Raw genomic sequence first — 23,262 nt, 5'->3', positions numbered from 1 at the left:
TCTGTAGTCAGAGAGGCCTGTCGTGAATCTAGAAAAGATAGGGGTTAAAATAGCACAAAACCGCCTATGATTACCAAGACTCTTTTAGCTGTGTACTGTCTTTTTAAAAGTGGGTGTGGCCTAAGTCTTCCCACCTGTAGAGGTAGGTGGCACCCACCCTATGATAGATATCTGTAAACAGAGCGAACCAACATTCTGGAGAGGGGTGGCAGGATTGTACCAAGTTTAAGTAACTTCACATGTTGTTAACCCTTGTAGAGACAAGCATATAGACTAGCGTTTCGTAACCGGCGGCTCACCAGCTGTTGCAAAACTACAACTCCCAGCATGCCCTGACAGCCTTCGGCTGTCAGGGCATGCTGGGAGTTGTAGTTTTGCAACAGCTGCAGATTCACAGGTGGCTGAAAGCTGTCAGGGCATGCTGGGAGTTGTAGTTTTGCAACAGTTGGAGAGTCATAGGTTGCTAAAAGCTGTCAGGGCATGCTGGGAGTTGTAGTTTTGCAGCAGTTGGAGAGTCACAGGTGGCTGAAAGCTGTCAGGGCATGCTGGGAGTTGTAGTTTTGCAACAGCTGCAGACTCACAGGTGGCTGAGAGCTGTCAGGGCATGCTGGGAGTTGTAGTTTTGCAACAGCTGCAGACTCACAGGTGGCTGAAAGCTGTCAGGGCATGCTGGGAGTTGTAGTTTTGCAGCAGCTGCAGAGTCACAGGTGGCTGAAAGCTGTCAGGGCATGCTGGGAGTTGTAGTTTTGCAGCAGTTGGAGAGTCACAGGTGGCTGAAAGCTGTCAGGACATGCTGGGAGTTGTAGTTTTGCAACAGCTAGAGAGCCCCTGAGTATCAGAGCATTAACCCCCAAACTGCCAGAGACCCAGCATGCTGCTACAGTCAGTCCTAGAAATGAAAGTGTTAACAGACCCATAATCTGCAAAAGCGACCATTTATGGCTAAGCCCTCATTTGCATGTCCTGTTAACCCTCTCCTCTCCTCTGTCCCCCCCCCCCCGGCAGGAGCAAAGTCCTTAAAGCGATGCACAGTATTATCTCTGCGTCCTCAACGTGACATGCTGAGACCTGTAGTGCACTCAGGGTGGCCGTACTCTGTCACAGAGCTTTTCCCTCACTAGAGATCCCCTCAGGGATTAGAAGAGCTGTTCTCAGAATAATCTCACAAAGCTGCCCTTTAACCCTTCAAATGCCAGGAAGGTTTTGCTGCAAATATTTTCCATTCGCTAGGTCCCTTACTATGTCTCCGAAGTAGAGGTGAGTTGATACCTTGTAGCAAACTTTAAAAATTAAAACAAAAAAAAAATCCACAAAAACTTTTGTTTTGAACGTCTCTCTGCCCTGGAAGGGTTAAGGCAGCTCAGGTAGGGACCTGGTCTCACTGCAAATATTTTCTATTCTCTAGGTTTGTCACTATGTTTCCTATGGGCGAGTTGAATACGTTGTAGCAAACATTTAAAAAAAATAAAATAAAAAACTTTTTTTTTTTTCAAGTGTCTCTGCCCTGGAAGGGTTAAAGCAGCTCAGGTAAGAACCTGGTGCACACCTCCACTCCGCCCTCTTGGGAGTTACCGGGAAGGAGAGGTGAGTTGGCAGAGGAGGGCCCCTCTTCTGCTCCTGAAGACTGAATTCGGGCGACCAGCCGGCCATGGAGACATAGAAGTTCCAGAGCGGCCCTTGATTAGTTCTGCACGTGGAAGGAGACCCAGGGGCCAGTGACAGCCAAGGTGGGTGGTGACGGCGGCGGTGGGGTGGTGGTGACGGGGACTTGCTGGTTGGCAGGGGACTGATCAGAGCAGCTGTAGAGGAATGACAGGGGGTGGTGGGGTCTTGTATTAGAGGAAAGGTGAATGGATTCGTGGTGACAACCTCCTGGGGGTCACCGCACTATGTTATTCACTCAGGGTGGAGAAGGGACAAAGCTTTAGGGGAAAGTGCTGGAATAAGCCGGTAATCCCACGCTGGCCTCCTGGCATTCCCTTCCTGCAGAGTGTTGTGACAGATGAGTCAGTTCTGTGTAAACGTGGACGGACATGTATAAAAGAACATATTCACACCGCAGACCCGCGAGGAGTGGGTAACGTCAAATGGAGAGGAGAAGTCGGAGATAGAAAGTAGTTTTTGAAAACTTTAAAAAAAAAAAAAAAGTTTCTTTTATTTTCGGTACTGAATTTGTTTTCCTCTCTCTCCTCCAGATATGTCTGAGCTTTGCCGCCTCTGTTCTTCTCCTCTTCGTGGATCACGCCGAAAGTGGCTTTTCGGAGGCTCTGGATCCCTCCCTGCCTTATTCACCGAAGCGGTAGGGACTCCTGTCCTTCGCAACCCACCCGGATCGCCGCCTAGATCCGGCAAAGGAAAGGGAAGGCCGGAAGATGCGGAGTTCCTCTGCGGAAAGTGCTGCCACTCGCTTAATGTCTTCCACCGCTATGACCAGGTGTTGTCTCGTATGCGGGAGTTGTATGAGCAAAGGTCAACTCGCCTGGTGACAGAGAAGGAAAAGCTTTCGTTTACCTTACGTACTCTATATGCCAAAGCCTGGGGCCTTCCGCTACCTGAGTACCATAGACATCTCCCAGAACGTAGTGCCTATCAGGGTTCTTACAACGATCTCCGTTCTCCCGGCTACAATAAGTCTCGAAACAATTCCCTCTCTCCAGGATACCAAAACTCACGTGCAACTTCTCCTTTTACTGAGCGTCCAGGGTCCTTCCGTGGTTCTTTGGGTTCTTTGTCTTCTGGAACCCATTCTAAACCCTACCAACAACTTCTAGAACAAGACCGCTCGTTGTGGCAGAACGAGAGCTGGTGGGATGAGCACCACAGGGGCTGCTCGCGCTGCGTCAAAGGCGAGAAGTGTCATTCGTGTTCCTCCTGGAGAGTTTCGGATGCCAATTATGAGTCTGTATGCACTGTCCCTCGAAGAAAGCACAGCAGGTCATCGGATGACGGCACCTTTCTTATAAGGAGCAAATCTTTGGGAAGTTTTGATGGAGACAGCACCAGCAGTAAGGGCTCCCTCATGTCCTTATCCGCCTCTTCGTTGGATTCCCTTTCGTTGACGGGTGAAGAAGTTGACGGTGGAGTGTTTTGGGAACCAAAGTCTCAATTGGCCTCCTCTCCTCAGCCGTCATCTCCGTTACCGAAACACTTGATGGGAGAAGTATTGAAAAGCTTGAAGGAAATAAAGTACAGTCCAGTGAAAACACCAACAAGGAGCAAGATACCTGTCAGGGGTCACCAAAGGGCAAGAGCAGAAAATGAGGACCGGTCTATAGAAGAAGACCACTACGAGAGGCCAAGGGTGGAAGAACCAGAAGGAGACATGGATGCCTACATGGGAGTTGGTCCTGAGGTATGTGATAGTATCATGATGTATGTTTGAATATAAACAGGTCTTATAGAAACGGTACCGCAGGTGAGATCATGGTGGTGGCACAAAGACGTTCAAGGATGTGCAGATGTTTTGCCAACTATGTTCTTCAGATATCTGCCCAACTATGGCTGCACCTCATAACACAATACAGATAAGATGTGCCAAGACTGTAAAAACATTATCTAAGACAACCTGCTCATCAGGTATCCTCCAACACAATGGCAGCTCCCACCCCACCCCGCATGGCACATTATAATCTGCCGAATTACATGGGTGTCATGGCCGCATGCCCAGGTGATGTGTGATCATCCTTGATAATTGTTACGTTGAAGGTGGCATTTGACAGATGGAGGTAACGATATGTTTGTTACCCAGCACGTAAATGCATCGGGAGGCGGTGACTAAGGGAAAAGGCATTTAAGAGCTGTTCTATCTACATCATATATATATATATATATATATATATATACTTACATAAGGTACACAACCAGGCATGACACCAGCGGTGAATCAGGGCTACAAGAATTCTAGGAAGTGTGTAGAGAATGGAAATGTGCTGAGAAATTTTGGCAAATATTTTGGTTGCTTGATAGTAATGACTATGAGCATGTTCATTGTCTGGCCAATCGTATAGTTGGATTGACTCCTGTGTGGTATTACGGAGTATGAGGCATTTCAAGAAACTCTACGGCCCCGTTTACACTACGGAGTTCTCGCGGCTGAATTCCGCGAGCGGAGATTCTGCCTGGCGGCCGCCGCCGAAGGTGCTTCGGCGCTAGGGCCGCGGGGCACTGAGCCGTCACCATTGACAGCTATGGTCCACTCGCGGAATCCGCGCAAAGAATGAACATGTTCTTTCTTTGCGCGGAACACTTTCAGCGGCGGAAATGTCCGCCGCTGAAATTCCGCAGTGTGAACGGGTCTCGCGGAGACCCGTCCACACTAATGTTAAAGTTCACACCGCGGAATTCCGTGGCAATTCCGTAGTGTGAACGGGGCCTACTTGTGCGGAGTTATGTTAGTTTTATGTTAAACTGCATCACATTTATGCAAAATTACTACAAGAGTTGGGTCACACGGGAGCGCATCCGCAGCATATTTGACGCTGCGGATGTGCTGCCGACAGTCACAGAGCTGCGGCAGAGCGAGCTCCTAATAGCTCTGTGTGGCCGTTCGATTGCCCGGCAGTCATGAGTGGACACACAGAGCTACGGCAGCAGCGGGGAGCTCGCTCTGCCATGGCTCCGTCACTGTTGCCAGCACATCCGCAGCGTCAAATATGCTGCGGATTCGCTCCCGTGTGACCCTACAATAATGCAGCACTGTGCGCTAGGGTGGCTTGTTTTCTCACACTTTTTTTATTTATTTTTTACTTTTATTTATTTTTTTTTTTTTCTCGGATCAAATGCCCAACAAAAGTTTCCTTTCTATAAGGGCAACTCGCATGCACAATTTGGTTCCGAACAAACAATGGGGGAGAGTGATCAAAACCTTTGCAGATGAAAAGTGGAATAGTTGCCTATAGCAACCAATCAGATCGCTTTTAGTCAGAGGCCTTTTTTAAAAATGAAAGAAGCGATCTGATTGGTTTCTAGGGGCAACTGCGCCATTCTTCCTCTACACAGAGAAAATCTCCCCCAATATCTTCTGTCTCCATTACGAGCTTCATGTTTTACATGGGGAAATGTGCCTTGAATTCTGCAGCTTCTCACCTACTTCATGATGTAGTGCAGTGTTTCCCAACCAGGGTGCCTCCAGCTGTTGCAAAACTACAACTCCCAGCATGCCCAGACAGCCAACGGCTGTCTGGGCATGCTGGGAGTTGTAGTTTTGCAACAGCTGGAGGCACCCTGGTTTGAAAAACACTGCTTTATGTAATAGGTCCAGTGATCAACGTAAATATAGGCTGAATTTGTTTTTGTGCTAAAAACCATCGTCTTTCGTTGGCCGCACATCTTCCTGTGTAATAAGGGATGTGGGACTCACCAAAGATGGCAGCAATGAGCTGCCAGACCGATCCAGCCATCATTTGTGAGACCCTCCTGACATCATAGACCAGTGGTCCCCAAACTGTGGCCCTCCAGATGTTGGAAAACGGCCAACGGCTGTCCAGGCATGCTGGGAGTTGTAGTTTTGCAACATCTGGAGGGCCACAGTTTGGGGACCACTGTCATAGACCCAGGGCTGGTGCAAGGATTTTTGCCACCCTAGGCGAAAACGTACTTTGCCGCCCCTTGACCCTGTCCATTGGCTCCGCCCTTTCACACGCCCCACCTTACTACTGGAGTGACACACTGTAACCATGCCGGAAGTTGTGGTTTTGTAACAGCTGGAGGCACCCTGCTTGTAAAACACTGATGTAGTGTATCAAGTGACACCATGTGGAGGTGTCTACATTTCAGGCTCCTCCAATGCCCTACCCAAACAACCAACCCACCAACCAACCAATCATATGTAGAGCTTGTGCAACCTAATCTGAGTCGTCTTCAGCAAAAAAAGATGACGACAAATTAACCCTCTATGTCAAATCTGGCCTGTCTGGATAAGAGAGTAGAATTTGGCGATGACGTTCCTCTTAAAGGGGTACTCCACTGGAAAACTTTTATTTTATTTTTTTTAAATCAACTGGTGTCAGAAAGTTAAACAGATTTGTAAATTACTTCTATTAAAAAAATCTTAATCCTTCCAGTACTTATCAGCTGCTGTTCTGATCCACAGGAAGCTCTTTTCTTTTTGAATTTCCTCTCTGCCTGACCACAGTGCTCTCTGCTGACGCCTCTGTTCATGTCAGGAACTGTCCAGAGTAGGAGCAAATCCCCATAGAAAACCTCTCCTGCTCTAGACAGTTCCTGACATGGACAGAGGTGTCAGCAGAGAGCACTGTGGTCAAACAGAAAGGAAATTCAAAAAGAAAAGAACTTCCTGTGGATCATAACAGCAGCTGATGATAAGTACTGGAAGGATTAAGATTTTATTTTATTTTTTTATAGAAGTAATTTACAAATCTGATTTAACTTTCTGGCACCAGTTGATTTAAAAATAAAAAAACATGTTTCCCAGTGGAGTACCCCTTTCACCACATACTCTTGCGGACACCTCATGGGGATTTAGGCCCTTTTCCCACTACCGTCATGTTCCTTCATTCTGACACGGGTCATGAAAAAATGGATGAAATAACTGAGTACAACGGATGATAACTGATGACTAATTTTGACGGACATTCTGTCAAAATAACGGACACGCGCCATCCGTTATCACCCGTTATAGTCCGTTATTTTATGTCCATTTTTTTATTTCCATGTGACTTCCTGGTTGTGATGCTGTACTGAGCATGCTCAGTACAAAAACCGGATCAGAACGGACGTTAAAATAACGGCCACTAATGGATGTCAGTTATGAACATCCGTCACCCATAGACTTGAATGTTACATTTTAACGTCTCTTATTCAACCGTTATTTTTTGAAGGAACTAAAATGAGTGCATGCACCTGTGGTGTCTCGGGGTGCGATGTGAGGTGTATGGGGCAGATGTTGGAGCCCAGGGGAAGATGTTATTAACCCCTAAATGTTCGTGACGCCAGGGCGTGGTTTTCACAGTAACCACCTGAATGGTAGTACCGCTATCCCAAGATTAGGCAGGGCAATAATAGTCCAAGACCAGGTAAGGGTTAACGGTAGCTTTACTAAGGTAGACAGATGGATATAGACTTTACAGCTAGGCCGGGATCCCAGAGAGGTGGCCAGTAACACAGAAGGACCTTACAGATTGCTGGGACTTGTAGTGACTTTGACAGACTTTAGGACAGCCACGCTGACTATAATAGGCTTGAGTTGACTGTAGGTAGTGACAGCAGACAGAGATGACTTACTGACTTGTGGCTGTAATTTAGGTTGAGGCCTCCAGATGTGCTGGACACTGACTCTGAGACGTCTGGTCTTTACTGTGCCTCAGGATCAAGAGAGAGATTGTAATAGCTGCCCCTCTTATAAAGGGGGGACTGAGCCAGAAGCCCATAGGTCAAGCTGCAGGTCACCTGGTTAGCTGGTGCTCTCTGGGTAACAAACACATCATGTGAACACATTATCATGTGACAACTCAAAGGTCCTTAAAGGAGATGTCCGCTGCGGACTATTCCTATTCCATCCTGCCCGGGCTGCAAAAAAGAGAAAACAAACGTTCACTTACCTTCCTACGTTCCCCCGGAGCTCCGCAACAGCTGATCGGTCGGCCGGGCTGTCTGCTTCCTACTTCCCTTAGTCCGGTACGTCATACGGCGCTGGTGGGTGCTTCAGATGATGGCTGGTTGCTAACTTCCTTGCAGTGGGCAGATCAGCGCCCCCATCAAGAGGGCGCTCTAGGCGGCTGCCTATAGACAAAATAGGCAGCCGCCTAGAGCACCCTCTTGATGCGGCCCTGCATAGAACCTTGTAATAGGCTCAGTAAAGAATCATCCATCTAAGTGATCTTAGCTCTTTTACAGCTCATGTCTGACCATACAATAGGGACCTAAAATTAGGTGCAGCCTTTGTACAGGTTTGGCGTTTTTTCTAGGATAAAGTAGAACATTTGTGTTTTAAATGGTTTGACTCCATTTTACTCTCCCAATTGTCTTCCAGGTCTGCAAGGTTCAAGCTTCTCGTTCCCTCCATATCCGAGAGACTTTAAAATGGCTGAAGACCCAACTGAAGTCCGCTCAGAGCGGTGGGACCTTGTCAGGACAGCAGGTAATGGTTCAGGGTGGTGTTGGCCAATGGCGCCATCACAGATTTCATGACTTTAATGGTGTTGTGTGGTCAGTACTTGAACGTGGAGGAGGTTTGGGGTATTTGGTTAGTTAAGTGTTGTTAAACCGTTAAATTTGGATTTCACCAGCCACGGGGTATGAAGGTGAGGTGTATGGGGCAGATGTTGTAGCCCAGGGGCAGGTGTTATTAACCCCTAAGTGTTCGTGATGCCAGGGCGTAGTTTTCCCGCTAACCACTCGAACGCTAGTACCGTTATCCCAAGGTTAGGCAGGGCAATAATAGTCCAAGACGAGGTTAGCTTTACACAGTAGATGCAGTACACAGTAGATGCATGATGCTAACGCGTTTCGGCCGGTGGCACCGGCCGAAACGCATTACCATCATGCAGCTACTGTGTACTATGTGCTTGTTATAATAATCCACACGATCTGCTTTGATTATACAGCGCTGGACTTCCATTTCTTTCCAATATGAAATTAACCCCTTAAGGATGCAGGGCATACCTGTACGCCCTGAGTCCACTCCCTTTCTATAACGCGGGGCCACGGCGTCATAGCGGGTCAGGCCCAGCCTCTAACACTGATCGCGGCGCCGTGTGCTATTAAACCTTTAGACGCGGCGTTCAAAATTGATCGCCGTGTCTAAAGTGAAAGTAAACTACTCCCGGCTAGCTCAGTGGGCTGTTTGGGACCATCACAATGAAATCGCGGCATCCCAAAACAGCTGGCAGACACAAGAAGGGTCCCCACCTTCCTCCTGCATCACCGATCGCCGAATGACTGCTCAGTGCCTGAGATCCAGGCATGAGCAGTCAAGCGGCAGAATCATTGATCAATGTTATCCTATGAGATAACAATGATCAAAGTAAAAGATCAGTGTGTGCAGTGCTATAGCCACTAGAGGGAGCTATAACACTGCAAAAAAGTTTGAATCACCCCCCTTTTCCCATAAAAAAAAAAAAAATGTGTAAATAAAATGTGTAGTATTGCCGCGTGCGGAAATGTCCGAATTATAAAAATATTTTGTTAATTAAGCCACACTGTCAATGGCGTATGCGCAAAAAAGTTCCAAAGTCCAAAATAGTGTATTTTTGGTCACTTTCTATATCATGAAAAAATTTATAAAAAGCGACCAAAAAGTCCAATCAATACAAAAATGGTACCGCTAAAAACTTCAGATCCCGGCGCAAAAATTGAGCCCTCGTACCGCCCTGTACACAGGGGGGAAAAAATAAGTTATAGGGGTCAGAAGATGACAATTTTAAACGTATACAGAAGTACGACAAAATCAAACCTATATAAGTAGGGGATCATTTTAATCGTATGGACCTACAGAATAAAGATAAGGTGTCATTTTTACCCAAAAATTTACTGCGTAGAAACAAAAGCCCCCAAAAGCTACAAAGTTTCATTTTTTCTTCAATTTAGTGGCACAATTATTATTATTTTTTTTCCTGTTTCGCCGTAGATTTTTGGGTAAAATGACTGATGTCATTACAAAGTGGTAAAACACTGAGTCCTTAAGGGGTTAATATATTTAAAATATCTAAATGATATTAGTATATCCTAACACAGGGCCCTTGTGGAAGGAATAACAATATAAAAATGACTAGCACATATACAAAATACACACTACTGGATACATGTGTGGTATCCCGGTACCGTATTGCATACCGTACCTTGTGTGGTGGTCCCCAAAGTCAGAGTAACTACGCTCAGGTAGTGTCCCCCCAGGTGGGACAGCCCCTAGTCGCCTCTCCTCTACTATAATTCTGTGATGTTTTACATGTACATATTTATTAATAATGTATATTTAATATAATGTATAGTATACTTACCTTGTTAGTGTCGCAGGACCTTCGGTCATGTGACTGGGTGAAATCCTCTATGGTATGTTTAGAGGACCTTTTGGAGGTCCTTGGGTCACGTGTTACCCATAATCCTATGTGAAGGTGATTGACATCAGTATTGGACTAATTAGCTCTAGTCCAGCCCCTGCCCATATAAGGGAGCTGTAGCCAATTATCGCTCTCTTGGGTTGCTGCTCTCGTGGATGCCGGACTAGCAGGACGGATCTGCGCAACTTTCAAAGACAAGCTAGGCCTGAAAACCTACCGGCCTCAGCAGAAACTAAACCATGAGTTCTAAACTAATTCCCGCTAAAGCTAGCGTGACTACTGGACCGAAACTAAATCCAATGGAACAGCGCATATCAATCTAAAGACTCAAAATTGCTTAAGGTCCCAACCTTTGTCAATCTCCAAGAGAGTTTGCATGTATAAAGACTGTTCCTGTTGTGAAGTTTGCATAAAATCTCCAGTAAAGTTCCAACTGTTTTCAGCAAACTCTCCAGTTGTGGACATTCCATTATTCTATACCTCCCTATCGCTCTTGGGAAGGGTGGCGGTAGGACAAGCATTACAGAGGAGCCCTCACCCTGGCATCACGAATAGCAAGGGTTAACCAGACACCCTTTAGTCACCGCACAGCTACACCCCATATACCCTACTCCCCCAGGTTATCACATAAGGATTAACCGTACAGTTCAATAGTTAGTTGCACAGTCCGGCATTCAGTAGTCCGAAATATGTTTGCCGAACCAAATATAAAGTCCTGTTTGGTGCAATGCCAGGAAAGTCAGCCCAAAGTCTGTGATGAATTCAAATCTATAGTGATATAGGGAGAGATTTATCAAAACCTGTGTAGAGGAAAAGTTGCCCATAGCAACCAATCAGATCGCTTCTTTCATTTTGAAAAAGGCCTCTGAAAACTGAAAGCAGCGATCTGATTGGTTGCTATGGGCAACTGGTCAACTTTTCCTCTACACAGGCTTTGATAAATCTTCCCCCATAGAGCTTTCCACCTATTCAAAAAAGATATTTACCAACCAGACGGCAATCTTAGATGTTCAACGATCACCCCATTGGTGGAAAAGTCAGAGGTCAGCGTATATTGTGACTTGAGTGCTGCTGCGGCTGTTCCGAAGGCACAGGACACAATGTAAGCCGCACGGTGTCAGGTTGGTATAACTTCAAACCGGCAAGTTCGGGGACCTCATGTCAGTGTCGTCTGACGTCAGGGGCACAGCCTCAGTAAGCTGAACAGGTGGAAGAAGATAGCGAAACCGGCATCCACTAGAATCACCGGGCTGATATCCCACGAGGTGGTATAAACTCTGAAATAACAGTTTTGCGTCTTCTTTAGTATATAATTATCTTTCTAGACGCGTTTCAGGGTACTTATAACAATTATGACCCCTTCTTCAGTAGTTGTGCAATGTTATATGTGCCCTGAAACGCGTCTTGAACCACTGTAGAATCTTCTTACAGTCTGAGCACTGACAGGCTGACCCAACCCCCTACCCACCCCTTCAACCTCTGCAGCATTGCTGGTGGTACTCAAACATCTATTTTCCAAAAACAACCTCTGGATATGACACTGAACTCAACTTCTTTGGTCAACCATGGCAAAGTCTATTCTTAGTGGAACCTGTCCGGTGAAACCGCTGTATGGTTTTGCCTTTCATGCTGAAGCTCTGTTTCAGGGTCTTGGCAATCATTTTGTTGCATAAGCCATCTTTATGTAGAGCAACTATTCTTTTCTTTTTAGATTTTCCGAGATTTCTTTGCCATTAGGTGCCATGTTGAGCTTCCAGTGACCAGTACCTGTGACATTCTGTATACACACCTCATTCTTCCTTAAATGTTCCTATGAAGATATGTATTACAGGAAGAGGGTGATGTAGGCTGGAGGGGCCACCCAAAGGTGGTGACATCACTCAGGGGGTGGGGCTAGAGAGCAAATATTCAGCCACGCCTACTGAAACAGCAGGGGTTTACGCGTTGAGAGAGGATGGAGCCGCAGAGCTGACACACTGACAAGGATAGGACTACACAACTTCCTGTCAAGGGTGAATTAGGCAAAAACATGCTGAAGCCAGTACAATTTGTGACATCACTATATTAGTAAGTTATATATCTTGGGATGATAGTTTTATTTTAATACATTATTTTCTGATACTGGAATAACCCTTTAAGTCTCTAAGAAGTAAGAAGGACCTCCAGATGTTGGAAAACTAGAACTCCCAGCCGTTGGCTGTCTGGGCATTCTGGAAGTTGTAGTTTTGTGACTGCTGGAGGTCCACAGTTTTGGAGACCACTGCTTTAGATGCACCTTTGCCTTCTAGGACCTTGGGGTAGAACAGCAAGAACTAATACGAGATCTGATCAAGAAACTCAAGTTCAAGGAAGAATTCTTGCAGGTAGGTCACCGGGTCTGATTCGTTTTTGGGTGAGGAGGGTAATGCCGATCCTGATCACTGACACTTGTCTCTGTATCCTCAGGACTCTCTGACCCTCCTGCTGACTCTGCCTGTAGCCTGTGACCCATCGGGGGAACTTATCACAGACTTTGTGGAGAAGTTGAAGGCCCGAGAAGAACAGATCAAGGTGACTTCCCCGAAACTCTATTACACATGATGATATAATGCAGGAAAAGGAAGGAAGACTGTGGTAATAACCACCAGAAATGTCCTCACTGCGTTCTGCAGAATTGTGTTAATGTTTCCTTCAGAAGATAGGGGAGAAATTATATTGTTACTTATCCTGTACTGATCCTGAGTTATATCCTATATTATACACCAGAGCTGTACTCACTATTCTGCTGGTGAGGTCACTGTGTACATACATTACGTTACTTATTCTGTACTGATCCTGAGTTATATCCTGTATTATACCCCAGAGCTGCACTCACTATTCTGCTGGTGAGGTCACTGTGTACATACATTACATTACTTATCCTGTACTGATCCTGAGTTATATCCTGTATTATACACCAGAGCTGTACTCACTATTCTGCTGGTGAGGTCACTGTGTACATACATTACATTACTTATCCTGTACTGATCCTGAGTTATATCCTGTATTATACTCCAGAGCTGTACTCACTATTCTGCTGGTAGGGTCACTGTGTACATACATTACATTACTTATCCTGTACTGATCCTGATTATATCCTGTATTATACTCCAGAGCTGTACTCACTATTCTGCTGGTGAGGTCACTGTTTACATACATTACATTACTTATCCTGTACTGATCCTGAGTTATATCCTGTATTATACTCCAGAGCTGTACTCACTATTCTGCTGGTGAGGTCACTGTGTACATACATTACATTACTTATCCTGTACTGATCCTGATTCTATCCTGTATTATACTCCAGAGCTGTACTCACTATTCTGCTGGTAGAGTCACTGTGTACATACATTACACTATCTAATGTACTGATCCTATGATTTGTCTGAGCAGAGAGAAGGGGAGGAGTTGGCTCTACTCAAACGCCAGAGAGAAGCAGAAGTAAAGCGTCTGCAGGAGGAGTTAGAAGCGAGAGAGGAAGACATCACGCGACTGTCCAAGGTTCTGTGTGACAATCAGGATACAATAACAGTGAGTGTTTGCTTGGGGGCGGTCCTATGGATCTGGGGTGGGCGGTCCTATGGATCTGGGGTGGGCGGTCCTATGGATCTGGGGTGGGCGGTCCCATGGATCTGGGGTGGGCGGTCCCATGGATCTGGGGTGGGCGGTCCCATGGATCTGGGGTGGGCGGTCCCATGGATCTGGGGTGGGCGGTCCCATGGATCTGGGGTGGGCGGTCCTATGGATCTGGGGTGGGTGGTCCTGCCTTACAGCTCTGGGGTGGGCGGTCCTATGGATCTGGGGTGGGCGGTCCTATGGATCTGGGGTGGGCGGTCCTATGGATCTGGGGTGGGCGGTCCTATGGATCTGGGGTGGGCGGTCCTATGGATCTGGGGTGGGCGGTCCTATGGATCTGGGGTGGGCGGTCCTATGGATCTGGGGCGGTCCCATGGATCTGGGGCGGTCCCATGGATCTGGGGTGGGCGGTCCCATGGATCTGGGGTGGGCGGTCCCATGGATCTGGGGTGGGCGGTCCTATGGATCTGGGGTGGGCGGTCCGGCCTTACATCTCTGGGGTGGGTGGTCCTATGGATCTGGGGTGGGCGGTCCTGCCTTACAGCTCTGGGGTGGGTGGTCCTATGGATCTGGGGTGGGCGGTCCTATGGATCTGGGGTGGGCGGTCCTGCCTTACATCTCTGGGGTGGGTGGTCCTATGGATCTGGGGTGGGCGGTCCTGCCTTACAGCTCTGGGGTGGGCGGTCCTATGGATCTGGGGTGGGTGGTCCTATGGATCTGGGGTGGGTGGTCCTATGGATCTGGGGCGGTCCCATGGATCTGGGGTGGGTAGTCCTATGGATCTGGGGTGGGCGGTCCTATGGATCTGGGGTGGGCGGTCCTATGGATCTGGGGTGGGCGGTCCTATGGATCTGGGGCGGTCCCATGGATCTGGGGCGGTCCCATGGATCTGGGGTGGGCGGTCCCATGGATCTGGGGTGGGCGGTCCCATGGATCTGGGGTGGGCGGTCCTATGGATCTGGGGTGGGCGGTCCGGCCTTACATCTCTGGGGTGGGTGGTCCTATGGATCTGGGGTGGGCGGTCCTGCCTTACAGCTCTGGGGTGGGTGGTCCTATGGATCTGGGGTGGGCGGTCCTATGGATCTGGGGTGGGCGGTCCTGCCTTACATCTCTGGGGTGGGTGGTCCTATGGATCTGGGGTGGGCGGTCCTGCCTTACAGCTCTGGGGTGGGCGGTCCTATGGATCTGGGGTGGGTGGTCCTATGGATCTGGGGTGGGTGGTCCTATGGATCTGGGGCGGTCCCATGGATCTGGGGTGGGTAGTCCTATGGATCTGGGGTGGGCGGTCCTGCCTTACAGCTCTGGGGTGGGTGGTCCTATGGATCTGGGGTGGGCGGTCCTGCCTTACAGCTCTGGGGTGGATGGTCCTATGGATCTGGGGTGGGCGGTCCTGCCTTACAGCTCTGGGGTGGTTGGTCCTATGGATCTCGGGTGGGTGGTCCTATGGATCTGGGGTGGGTGGTCCTATGGATCTGGGGTGGGCGGTCATATGGATCTGGGGTGGGCGGTCCTGCCTTACAGCTCTGGGCTCTTTAGGAATCACCATGTTCATTTGGGATTTCTCACCAGCTTTTCCAACAATGTGTAATGCATTAGGCATCTTTATACCTAGATGTTTCTATTGTTCAGGAATCTAGGAAAGCTCAGTAACAATACTTGTAATTGCTGTAATGGCGCTATTATTGGTTGTCATCCGGCTTTTCAAGAAAGTATTCTAATGATGGTATAATGACCTAGTGCAGAAGGTGTTACACTGTCTTGGTCTCCATCTTCAAGGCTCTGCGCGACTACCTGGGAGAGAAAGACTTCACCATCCAAAGGCTGGAGGTGGCACTGGACTCTGCCAATCGCTCTGCCGCCTCTCAGGATGCTCTGCGCCTCTCTGCTCTGCGGGAGAAGGACGCCCTGATCGCTGCCGTACAAGGAGCCCTAAGCAGCACCAACCAAGATGTTGAGGTGAGTGAGTGCGGTATATTAATCCTTATTTAATGTAATATCATCCATGACATATCCTCACATCATAGATATCTCTATCTCAATCCGCAGGCCCTTGCAGACTCTCTCTTATCCCAGGAACTGGATAACTTTAGTACCTCAATTCCTGGTATGTCTGCCCCTAATCCTCTAGTATCCCAGCTACAGGAGAAGGGACGACTGCTATCCCAGGCCCATGCCGAAACTCAGCGGATGAGCGTTCAGCACCAGCGAGACATCCAGGATCTACTGAACGCTCTCAATGAGAGCCAAACACTGATTCAGGTGAGTGGAAGGGATGTACAATAACAGAACTACTATAATACTGCCCCCTATATACACGAATATAACTACTATAATACTGCTCCTATATACAAGAATATAACTACTATAATACTGCTCCTATATAAAAGAATATAACTACTATAATACTGCTCCTATATACAACAATATAACCACTATAATACTGCCCCTATATACAAGAATATAACTACTATAATACTGCCTCCTATATACAAGAATATAATTACTATAATACTGCTCCTATATACAAGAATATAACTACTATAATACTGCTCCTATATACAACAATATAACCACTATAATACTGCCCCTATATACAAGAATATAACTACTATAATACTGCCTCCTATATACAAGCATATAACTACTATAATACTGCTCCTATATACAAGAATATATCTACTATAATACTCCTCCTATATACAAGAATATAACTACTATAATACTGCTCCTATATACAAGAATATAACTACTATAGTACTGCTCCTATATACAAGAATATAACTACTATAATACTGCTCCTATATACAAGAATATAACTACTATAATACTGCCCCCTATATACAAGAATATAACTACAATAATACTGCTCCTATATACAAGAATATAACTACTATAATACTGCCCCTATATACATGAATATAACTACTATAATACTGCTCCTATATACAAGAATATAACTACTATAGTACTCCTCCTATATACAAGAATATAACTACTATAATACTCCTCCTATATACAAGAATATAACTACTATAATACTGCTCCTATATACAAGAATATAACTACTATAATACTGCCCCCCTATATACAAGAATATAACTACTATAATACTGCCCCCTATATACAAGAATATAACTACTATAATACTGCTCCTATATACAAGAATATAACTACTATAATACTGCTCCTATATACAAGAATATAACTACTATAATACTGCTCCTATATACAAGAATATAACTACTATAATACTGCCCCCTATATACAAGAATATAACTACTATAATACTGCCCCCTATATACAAGAATATAACTACAATAATACTGCTCCTATATACAAGAATATAACTACTATAATACTGTTCCTATATACAAGAATATAACTACTATAATACTGCTCCTATATACAAGAATATAACTACTATAATACTGCCCCTATATAAAAGAATATAACTAATATAATACTCCTCCTATATACAAGAATATAACCACTATAATACTGCTCCTATATACAAGAATATACCTACTATAATACTGCTCCTATATACAAGAATATAACTACTGTAATACTGCCCCTATATACAAGAATATAACTACTATAATACTGCTCCCCGGTTCTCCTCTCTCTGTGCTGTTGCGGTACAGCTTGGAATCTGTGACTGTGTTTCACACATGAATGGTCTCTAATAGAATTTGTGCCGATTCAGTGATTGTATTATAGACTCCATGGCACTGGGATCTCAGGCCCCAAATCACTTGGTAACAGGAGGCCCCACTACCCTCCTAGACGAGACCGGAATACAATGTAACAAAACCCCATACAGGAGAGAAGTACTGATCGGCTGCAATGCATCACGGTTAGGAAGCCCCATGTAAATGCCAGGTCTGCATTGCACCGTTGCAGCATTGAGTCTAATGAATCTAGTTATTTTTGCATACATCCCTGTTATGGAAAATTGACTCTTAAGAAATTACCCACAATTCCTTGGGTGATGTGTTAGCTGACTAGAGTTACTTTGTACATTAGGATACAACTATAATCCAACATTTATAGGGTACAACTATAATCCAAAATGTATAGGGCACAACTATAATCCAAAATGTATAGGGTACAACTATAGTCCAAAATTTATGGGGTACAACTGTAATCCAAAATTTATAGGGTACAACTGTAATCCAACATTTATAGGGTACAACTTTAATCCAACATTTATAGGGTACAACTTTAATCCAACATTTATGGGGTACAACTATAATCAAAAACTTATAGGGTACAACTGTAATCCAACATTTATAGGGTACAACTGTAATCCAACATTTATAGGGTACAACTGTAATCCAAAATGTATAGGGTACAACTGTAATCCAACATTTAAAGGGTACAACTATAATCCAAAATTTATGGGGTACAACTGTAATCCAAAACTTATGGGGTACAACTGTAATCCAAAACTTATGGGGTGCAACTATAATCCAAAATTTATAGGGTACAACTGTAATCTAAAACTGATAGGGTACAACTATAATCTGCTGCTTTCTCTCCTCCATGCTTTACACTGCAGCTGTTTGTTCCTCTTTTCCTCTTTGCTGTATTTCCATTTCGTAATTCACTATGTTCCGTCTTTCGACTTTAGGAACAGCTGCGGCATTGTAAGAAACGCCTGCAGGATGGCGCTCAGGAGCAGAAAATGCTGCGGGAGGCGCTGCGGGCCAAGGAGGGGGAGCTGCAAGAAGAGAAGAAGAGGCATAGTGCCAGCCAGCAACAAGTCACTGCCAGACTGCTGCAACTGCAAGAAGCTGCCAGGGAGCGGGACCAGAACACCAAGGTAACCACAGGATCAATAGGATCCACCCATTTTTATTTTATTTTATTTATTTATTTATTTTTTTGCACCGTTTTGTTTCAAAATGCATGCACATTCAGCTGACCTGTGCATGCATGTGTATAAAGGAGATCGGGAGAAATAGTTTCAAGTAAATGAACTGGCAGCTATGTTATGTGGACGGACGGTCGGCCAGGTGTTGCAAAACTACAACTCCCAGCATGCCCGGACAGCCTTTGGCTGTCCGGGCATGCTGGGAGTTGTAGTTGTGCTCCATCTGGAGGGTCACAGTTTGGAGACCACTGCAACAGAAAGCCCTCTACTATCCTGATTTTGTTACAATGTATCAGTCTTGAGTGCGAGCAGACGGAGGATTGTCTACACTGGATGCAATTGCAACGAAACCTCTGCTGTGAGACGTATTTGGCTCGTACAGGTTTAAAAAAAAGGAAATCAGGTGGAATAAACTGACAACTATGTAAAGTGGGCAGACGGTCATATGTTGCAAAACTACAACTCCCAGCATGCCCGGACAGCCGTTGGCTGTCCGGGCATGCTGGGAGTTGTAGTTTTGAAACATCTGGAGGGCCGCAATTTGAAAGCCCCTGCTCTAGGCAAGGTCAGTGTACCAACAACACACATCCCTCTACTATCCTGATTTCGTTACAGTGTATCAGTCTGGAACATGAGCCGTTTAGCTTACGACTGTGTACACTGGATGCAATTGCAACAAAACCTCAGCTGTGAGAAGTAATAGGCTCGTACAGTTTATAAAAAATAAAAAATAAAATAAAAAAAATCTCCTATACTAACAGCAAGCGGAGTTCCTGAAAATAATAAAATGCCAACACAAGATCTATTAGAACTTTTCATTAAAAAAAACTTCCGTAACTTTTTTTTTTCTTTTCTCGCGTTCTAGAAACTACTGCAAGACGCCGAGAGCAGAGATCACGTGATCAAAAAGCTTCAAGAACGACTGAGCCAGGGAGGGGGGATGAGGGGCACGCTGTGAGGTGAGTGCGGCTGCTATTTAGGACTGGGCATGTGATGGGCGTGCTGGGGTCATGTGACACGTGACGGATTTATGGACTTGTTTTAAGTCATATTCCAAAACTCCTCCTGAGCTGCATTCTTAATTCTGCTGGTAACGGCTGCTTTTTCTTAGTCCCGTACCCAGTGAGGGGCGTGACGCATCACAGCTATATAGTGTCACATGACTGTATATTTCAAAACGCCTCTAGAGCTGCATTCTTAATTCTGCTGGTAATGACTCTTAAAGGGGTACTCCGGTGCCAGAAAGTTAAACAGATTTGTAAATGACTTCTATTAAAAAAAAATCTTTACCCTTCCAGTACTTTTTAGCAGCTGTATTCTACAGAGGAAATGTATTGAATTTTTTTTGTCTTGTCCACAGTGCTCTCTGCTGACACCTCTGTCCGTGTCAGGAACTGTCCCGAGTAGCATAGGTTTTCTATAGGGGATTTTCTCCTACTCTGGACAGTTCCTGATAAGGGCATCAGGTGTCAGCAGAGAGCACTGTGGATAAGACAAAAAAGAAATTCAAGAAAAGAATTTCCTCTGTAGCATACAGCTGCTAAAAAGTACTGGAAGGGTAAAGATTTTTTTTTATTAAAGTCATTTACAAATCTGTTTAACTTTCTGGCACCGGTTGATTTAAAGGGGTGCTCAAGTGGAAAACTTTATTTTTAATTTTTTAAATCAACTGGTGCCAGAAAGTTAAACAGATTTGTAAATGACTTCTATTAAAAAAAAATCTTTACTCTTCTGGTACTTTTTAGCAGCTGTATGCTACAGAGGAAATTATTTTCTTGCATTTCTTTTTTGTCTTGTCCACAGTGCTCTCTGCTGACACCTCTGTCTGTATCAGGAACTGTCCAGAGCAGGAGAAAATCCCCTATAGCAAACCTATGCTTCTCTGGACAGTTCCTGACACGGACAGAGGTGTCAGCAGAGAGCACTGTGGACAAGACAAAAAAGAAATTCAAAAAGAAAATAATTTCCTCTGTAGCATACAGCTGCTAAAAAGTACCAGAAGAGTAAAGATTTTTTTTTAATAGAAGTAATTTACAAATCTCTTTAACTTTCTGGCACCAGTAGTTAATTTAAAAAAAATATATGTTTTCCATTGGAGTACCCCTTTAAGTCATGTTTTTTCTTTGTCCCGTACCCAGTGAGGGGCGTCATGTGACACATCACAGCTTTACACAATCACATGACTGTGTATATTACAAAACCCCTCCTGAGCTGCATTCGTAATTCTGCTATGGCGATCCTAAGTGATGCTTTTTCTTTGTCCCGTACCCAGTGAGGGGCATCACCGCAGTGCACGCTCTATACAGATGAGCGGGCAGCCGGGGCAAACAGTCCATAGACACCAACCACTCCACTGATACGGGAGCGCTATAGGGCACCTCCTTTATTATGTTCTCCTGCCTTCTCTTCCAGATCTTCTCCTCTTTCTACGTTCCGGATGGGATGAAACATGTAAAATTTAACACATTGTTTACCAGCTGCAGAATCGGGATCATCTTTTCTACAAGGGTTTTGGGGTCATCGGGCCTGGACTTCAGATCACTGGTCCATGGAAAGAGACTTGGGATCTAGTTGTGGAGGAAGCGGGTGATAAAATATTGTCTGGGGGTCGGGGAGGTTGGACAGACGTTCTCAGTATTGTGAGGTGGGGAATGGTAAGTGATGGGATCGGGATCGGAGATTGGTTTGGAATTCTAGAAGATGGATGAAGAAGATTGAGGTCCGGTATGAGGCGCCTCAGGGATTATGGGCATCTACTGGATTCCTTCACTTCAGGTCAATACATCAACATTGGGAGGGAAAGAAATGGGGGATTTATTGGTGCTCGAGACGGATCTACTGATGGGATGTCCTGCAGGGTCACAGCTCGGGCAGCATACATTGGGACGTCTCATTAAGGCTTAGGAAGACCCGTCTCTTTTTGGAGACATAATCGGCAAACCAGTTTAGAGTCTTATATTCTGGAGACCTGTTCTCCAAGACAGATTCTTTTTATGGAGATTTTTATGGAGATTTGTTCTCGTTCTCCAAACCAGATTAGAGACTTGTTCTGGAGACCTGTTCTCCAAACCAGATTAGAGACTTGTTCTGGAGACCTTTCTAGAGACCTGTTCTCCAAACCAGATTAGAGACTTGTTCTGGAGTCCTGTTCTCCAAACCAGATTAGAGACTTGTTCTGGAGACCTGTTCTCCAAACCAGAATAGAGACTTGTTCTGGAGACCTTTCTGGAGTCCTGTTCTCCAAACCAGATTAGAGACTTGTTCTGGAGACCTTTCTGGAGACCTGTTCCCCAAACCAGATTAGAGACTTGTTCTGGAGACCTGTTCTCCAAACCAGATTAGAGACTTGTTCTGGAGACCTGTTCTCCAAACCAGAATAGAGACTTGTTCTGGAGTCCTGTTCTCCAAACCAGATTAGAGACTTGTTTTGGAGACCTGTTCTCCAAACCAGAATAGAGACTTGTTCTGGAGACCTTTCTAGAGACCTGTTCTCCAAACCAGATTAGAGACTTGTTCTGGAGACCTGTTCTCCAAACCAGATTAGTGATTTGTTCTGGAGACCTGTTCTCCAAACCAGATTAGAGACTTGTTCTGGAGACCTTTCTAGAGACCTGTTCTCCAAACCAGATTAGAGACTTGTTCTGGAGACCTTTCTGGAGTCCTGTTCTCCAAACCAGATTAGAGACTTGTTATGGAGACCTTTCTGGAGACCTGTTCCCCAAACCAGATTAGAGACTTGTTCTGGAGACCTGTTCTCCAAACCAGATTAGAGACTTGTTCTGGAGACCTTTCTGGAGACCTGTTCTCCAAACCAGAATAGAGACTTGTTCTGGAGTCCTGTTCTCCAAACCAGATTAGAGACTTGTTCTGGAGACCTGTTCTCCAAACCAGATTAGAGACTTGTTCTGGAGACCTTTCTAGAGACCTGTTCTCCAAACCAGATTAGAGACTTGTTCTGGAGACCTGTTCTCCAAACCAGATTAGAGACTTGTTCTGGAGACCTGTTCTTCAAGCCAGATTATTATTTTTATGGAGACTTTTCTCGAGAGACCTGTTCACATTCTCCAAACCAGATTAGGGCCCTTTTCTGAAGACCTGTTCTCCAAACCAGATTAGATGTTTTTTTTTTTCCTGGAGACTTTTCCTGGAGATTTGTTCTTTAAACCAGATTAGAGGCATTTCTTCTGGAGACCTATTCCCCAAACCAGATTAGAGTCTTATTCTGGAGACTTGTTCTCCAATCCAGAATATAGTCTGCTCTCCGTGGTGTTCTTGTAGAGCAGTGTTTCCCAAACAAGGTGCTACTAGCTGTTGCAAAACTACAACTCCCAGCATGCCCGGTCAGCCAAAGGCTGTCTGGGCATGCTGGGAGTTGTAGTTTTGCAACAGCTGGAGGCCTCCCCTGTTTGGGAAACACTATTCCACAGAAAGATCACGGAGAACATGTCTCCAGAAAAGACTCTAATTTGGTCTTCACAAGCTAAAACGGGACACAACAATAGATGTTGTCTAATCTGATGGCCCTGACTAAACATGGGTTTGACAAAATGACCTATTGGTGCTTGGCTAGTAGGGGCGTCTGTGACCCGAGCTGCCGAGTTGATGGGTGTGTCGAGGTCTTTTTGTTTCTTCATCACAACTTAGTAAGCAAAGACCAGCAAAACCTCTGCAGACAGAAGTAGCTGTGGTTGAAAGTCAAAGCTTGACGCGAGGGACTGAAGAGCACTTTGACAAATTGAAGACTAACCGCCTCCCAAAAAAAACACACACACACAC

The 23,262-nt window shown here is 45.5% G+C and overlaps 1 protein-coding gene across 1 annotated transcript; it reads left to right on the top strand.

Moving 5' to 3' along the window:
- Window positions 1–1,858: 1,858 nt before the first annotated feature.
- LOC130291362 (uncharacterized) lies at window positions 1,859–21,539 on the top strand. The gene is made up of 11 exons (XM_056540042.1): window positions 1,859–2,077; window positions 2,196–3,352; window positions 7,991–8,098; window positions 12,305–12,379; window positions 12,462–12,566; window positions 13,428–13,565; window positions 15,387–15,566; window positions 15,657–15,869; window positions 18,244–18,435; window positions 19,352–19,445; window positions 20,899–21,539. The coding sequence occupies exons 2-10, from the start codon at window positions 2,198–2,200 to the stop codon at window positions 19,442–19,444; spliced, it is 2,259 nt and encodes a 752-aa protein (XP_056396017.1). The 5' UTR covers window positions 1,859–2,077; window positions 2,196–2,197; the 3' UTR covers window position 19,445; window positions 20,899–21,539.
- Window positions 21,540–23,262: the final 1,723 nt, after the last annotated feature.

This window comes from Hyla sarda, chromosome 9 (assembly GCF_029499605.1).
Source record: "Hyla sarda isolate aHylSar1 chromosome 9, aHylSar1.hap1, whole genome shotgun sequence".
NCBI lineage: Eukaryota > Metazoa > Chordata > Amphibia > Anura > Hylidae > Hyla > Hyla sarda.
Note: the sequence above shows the minus strand (reverse complement) of the source record. Positions and strands in the feature narration are given on the sequence as shown.

Coding starts and splice junctions, on each gene's coding strand:
- LOC130291362 (XM_056540042.1), top strand. CDS start 2,198: ATGTCTGAGCTTTGCCGCCTCTGTTCTTCTCCTCTTCGTGGATCACGC. Junction 15,870..18,243: donor AGAGCCAAACACTGATTCAG/GTGAGTGGAAGG, acceptor TTTCGACTTTAG/GAACAGCTGCGGCATTGTAA. Junction 18,436..19,351: donor AGCGGGACCAGAACACCAAG/GTAACCACAGGA, acceptor CTCGCGTTCTAG/AAACTACTGCAAGACGCCGA.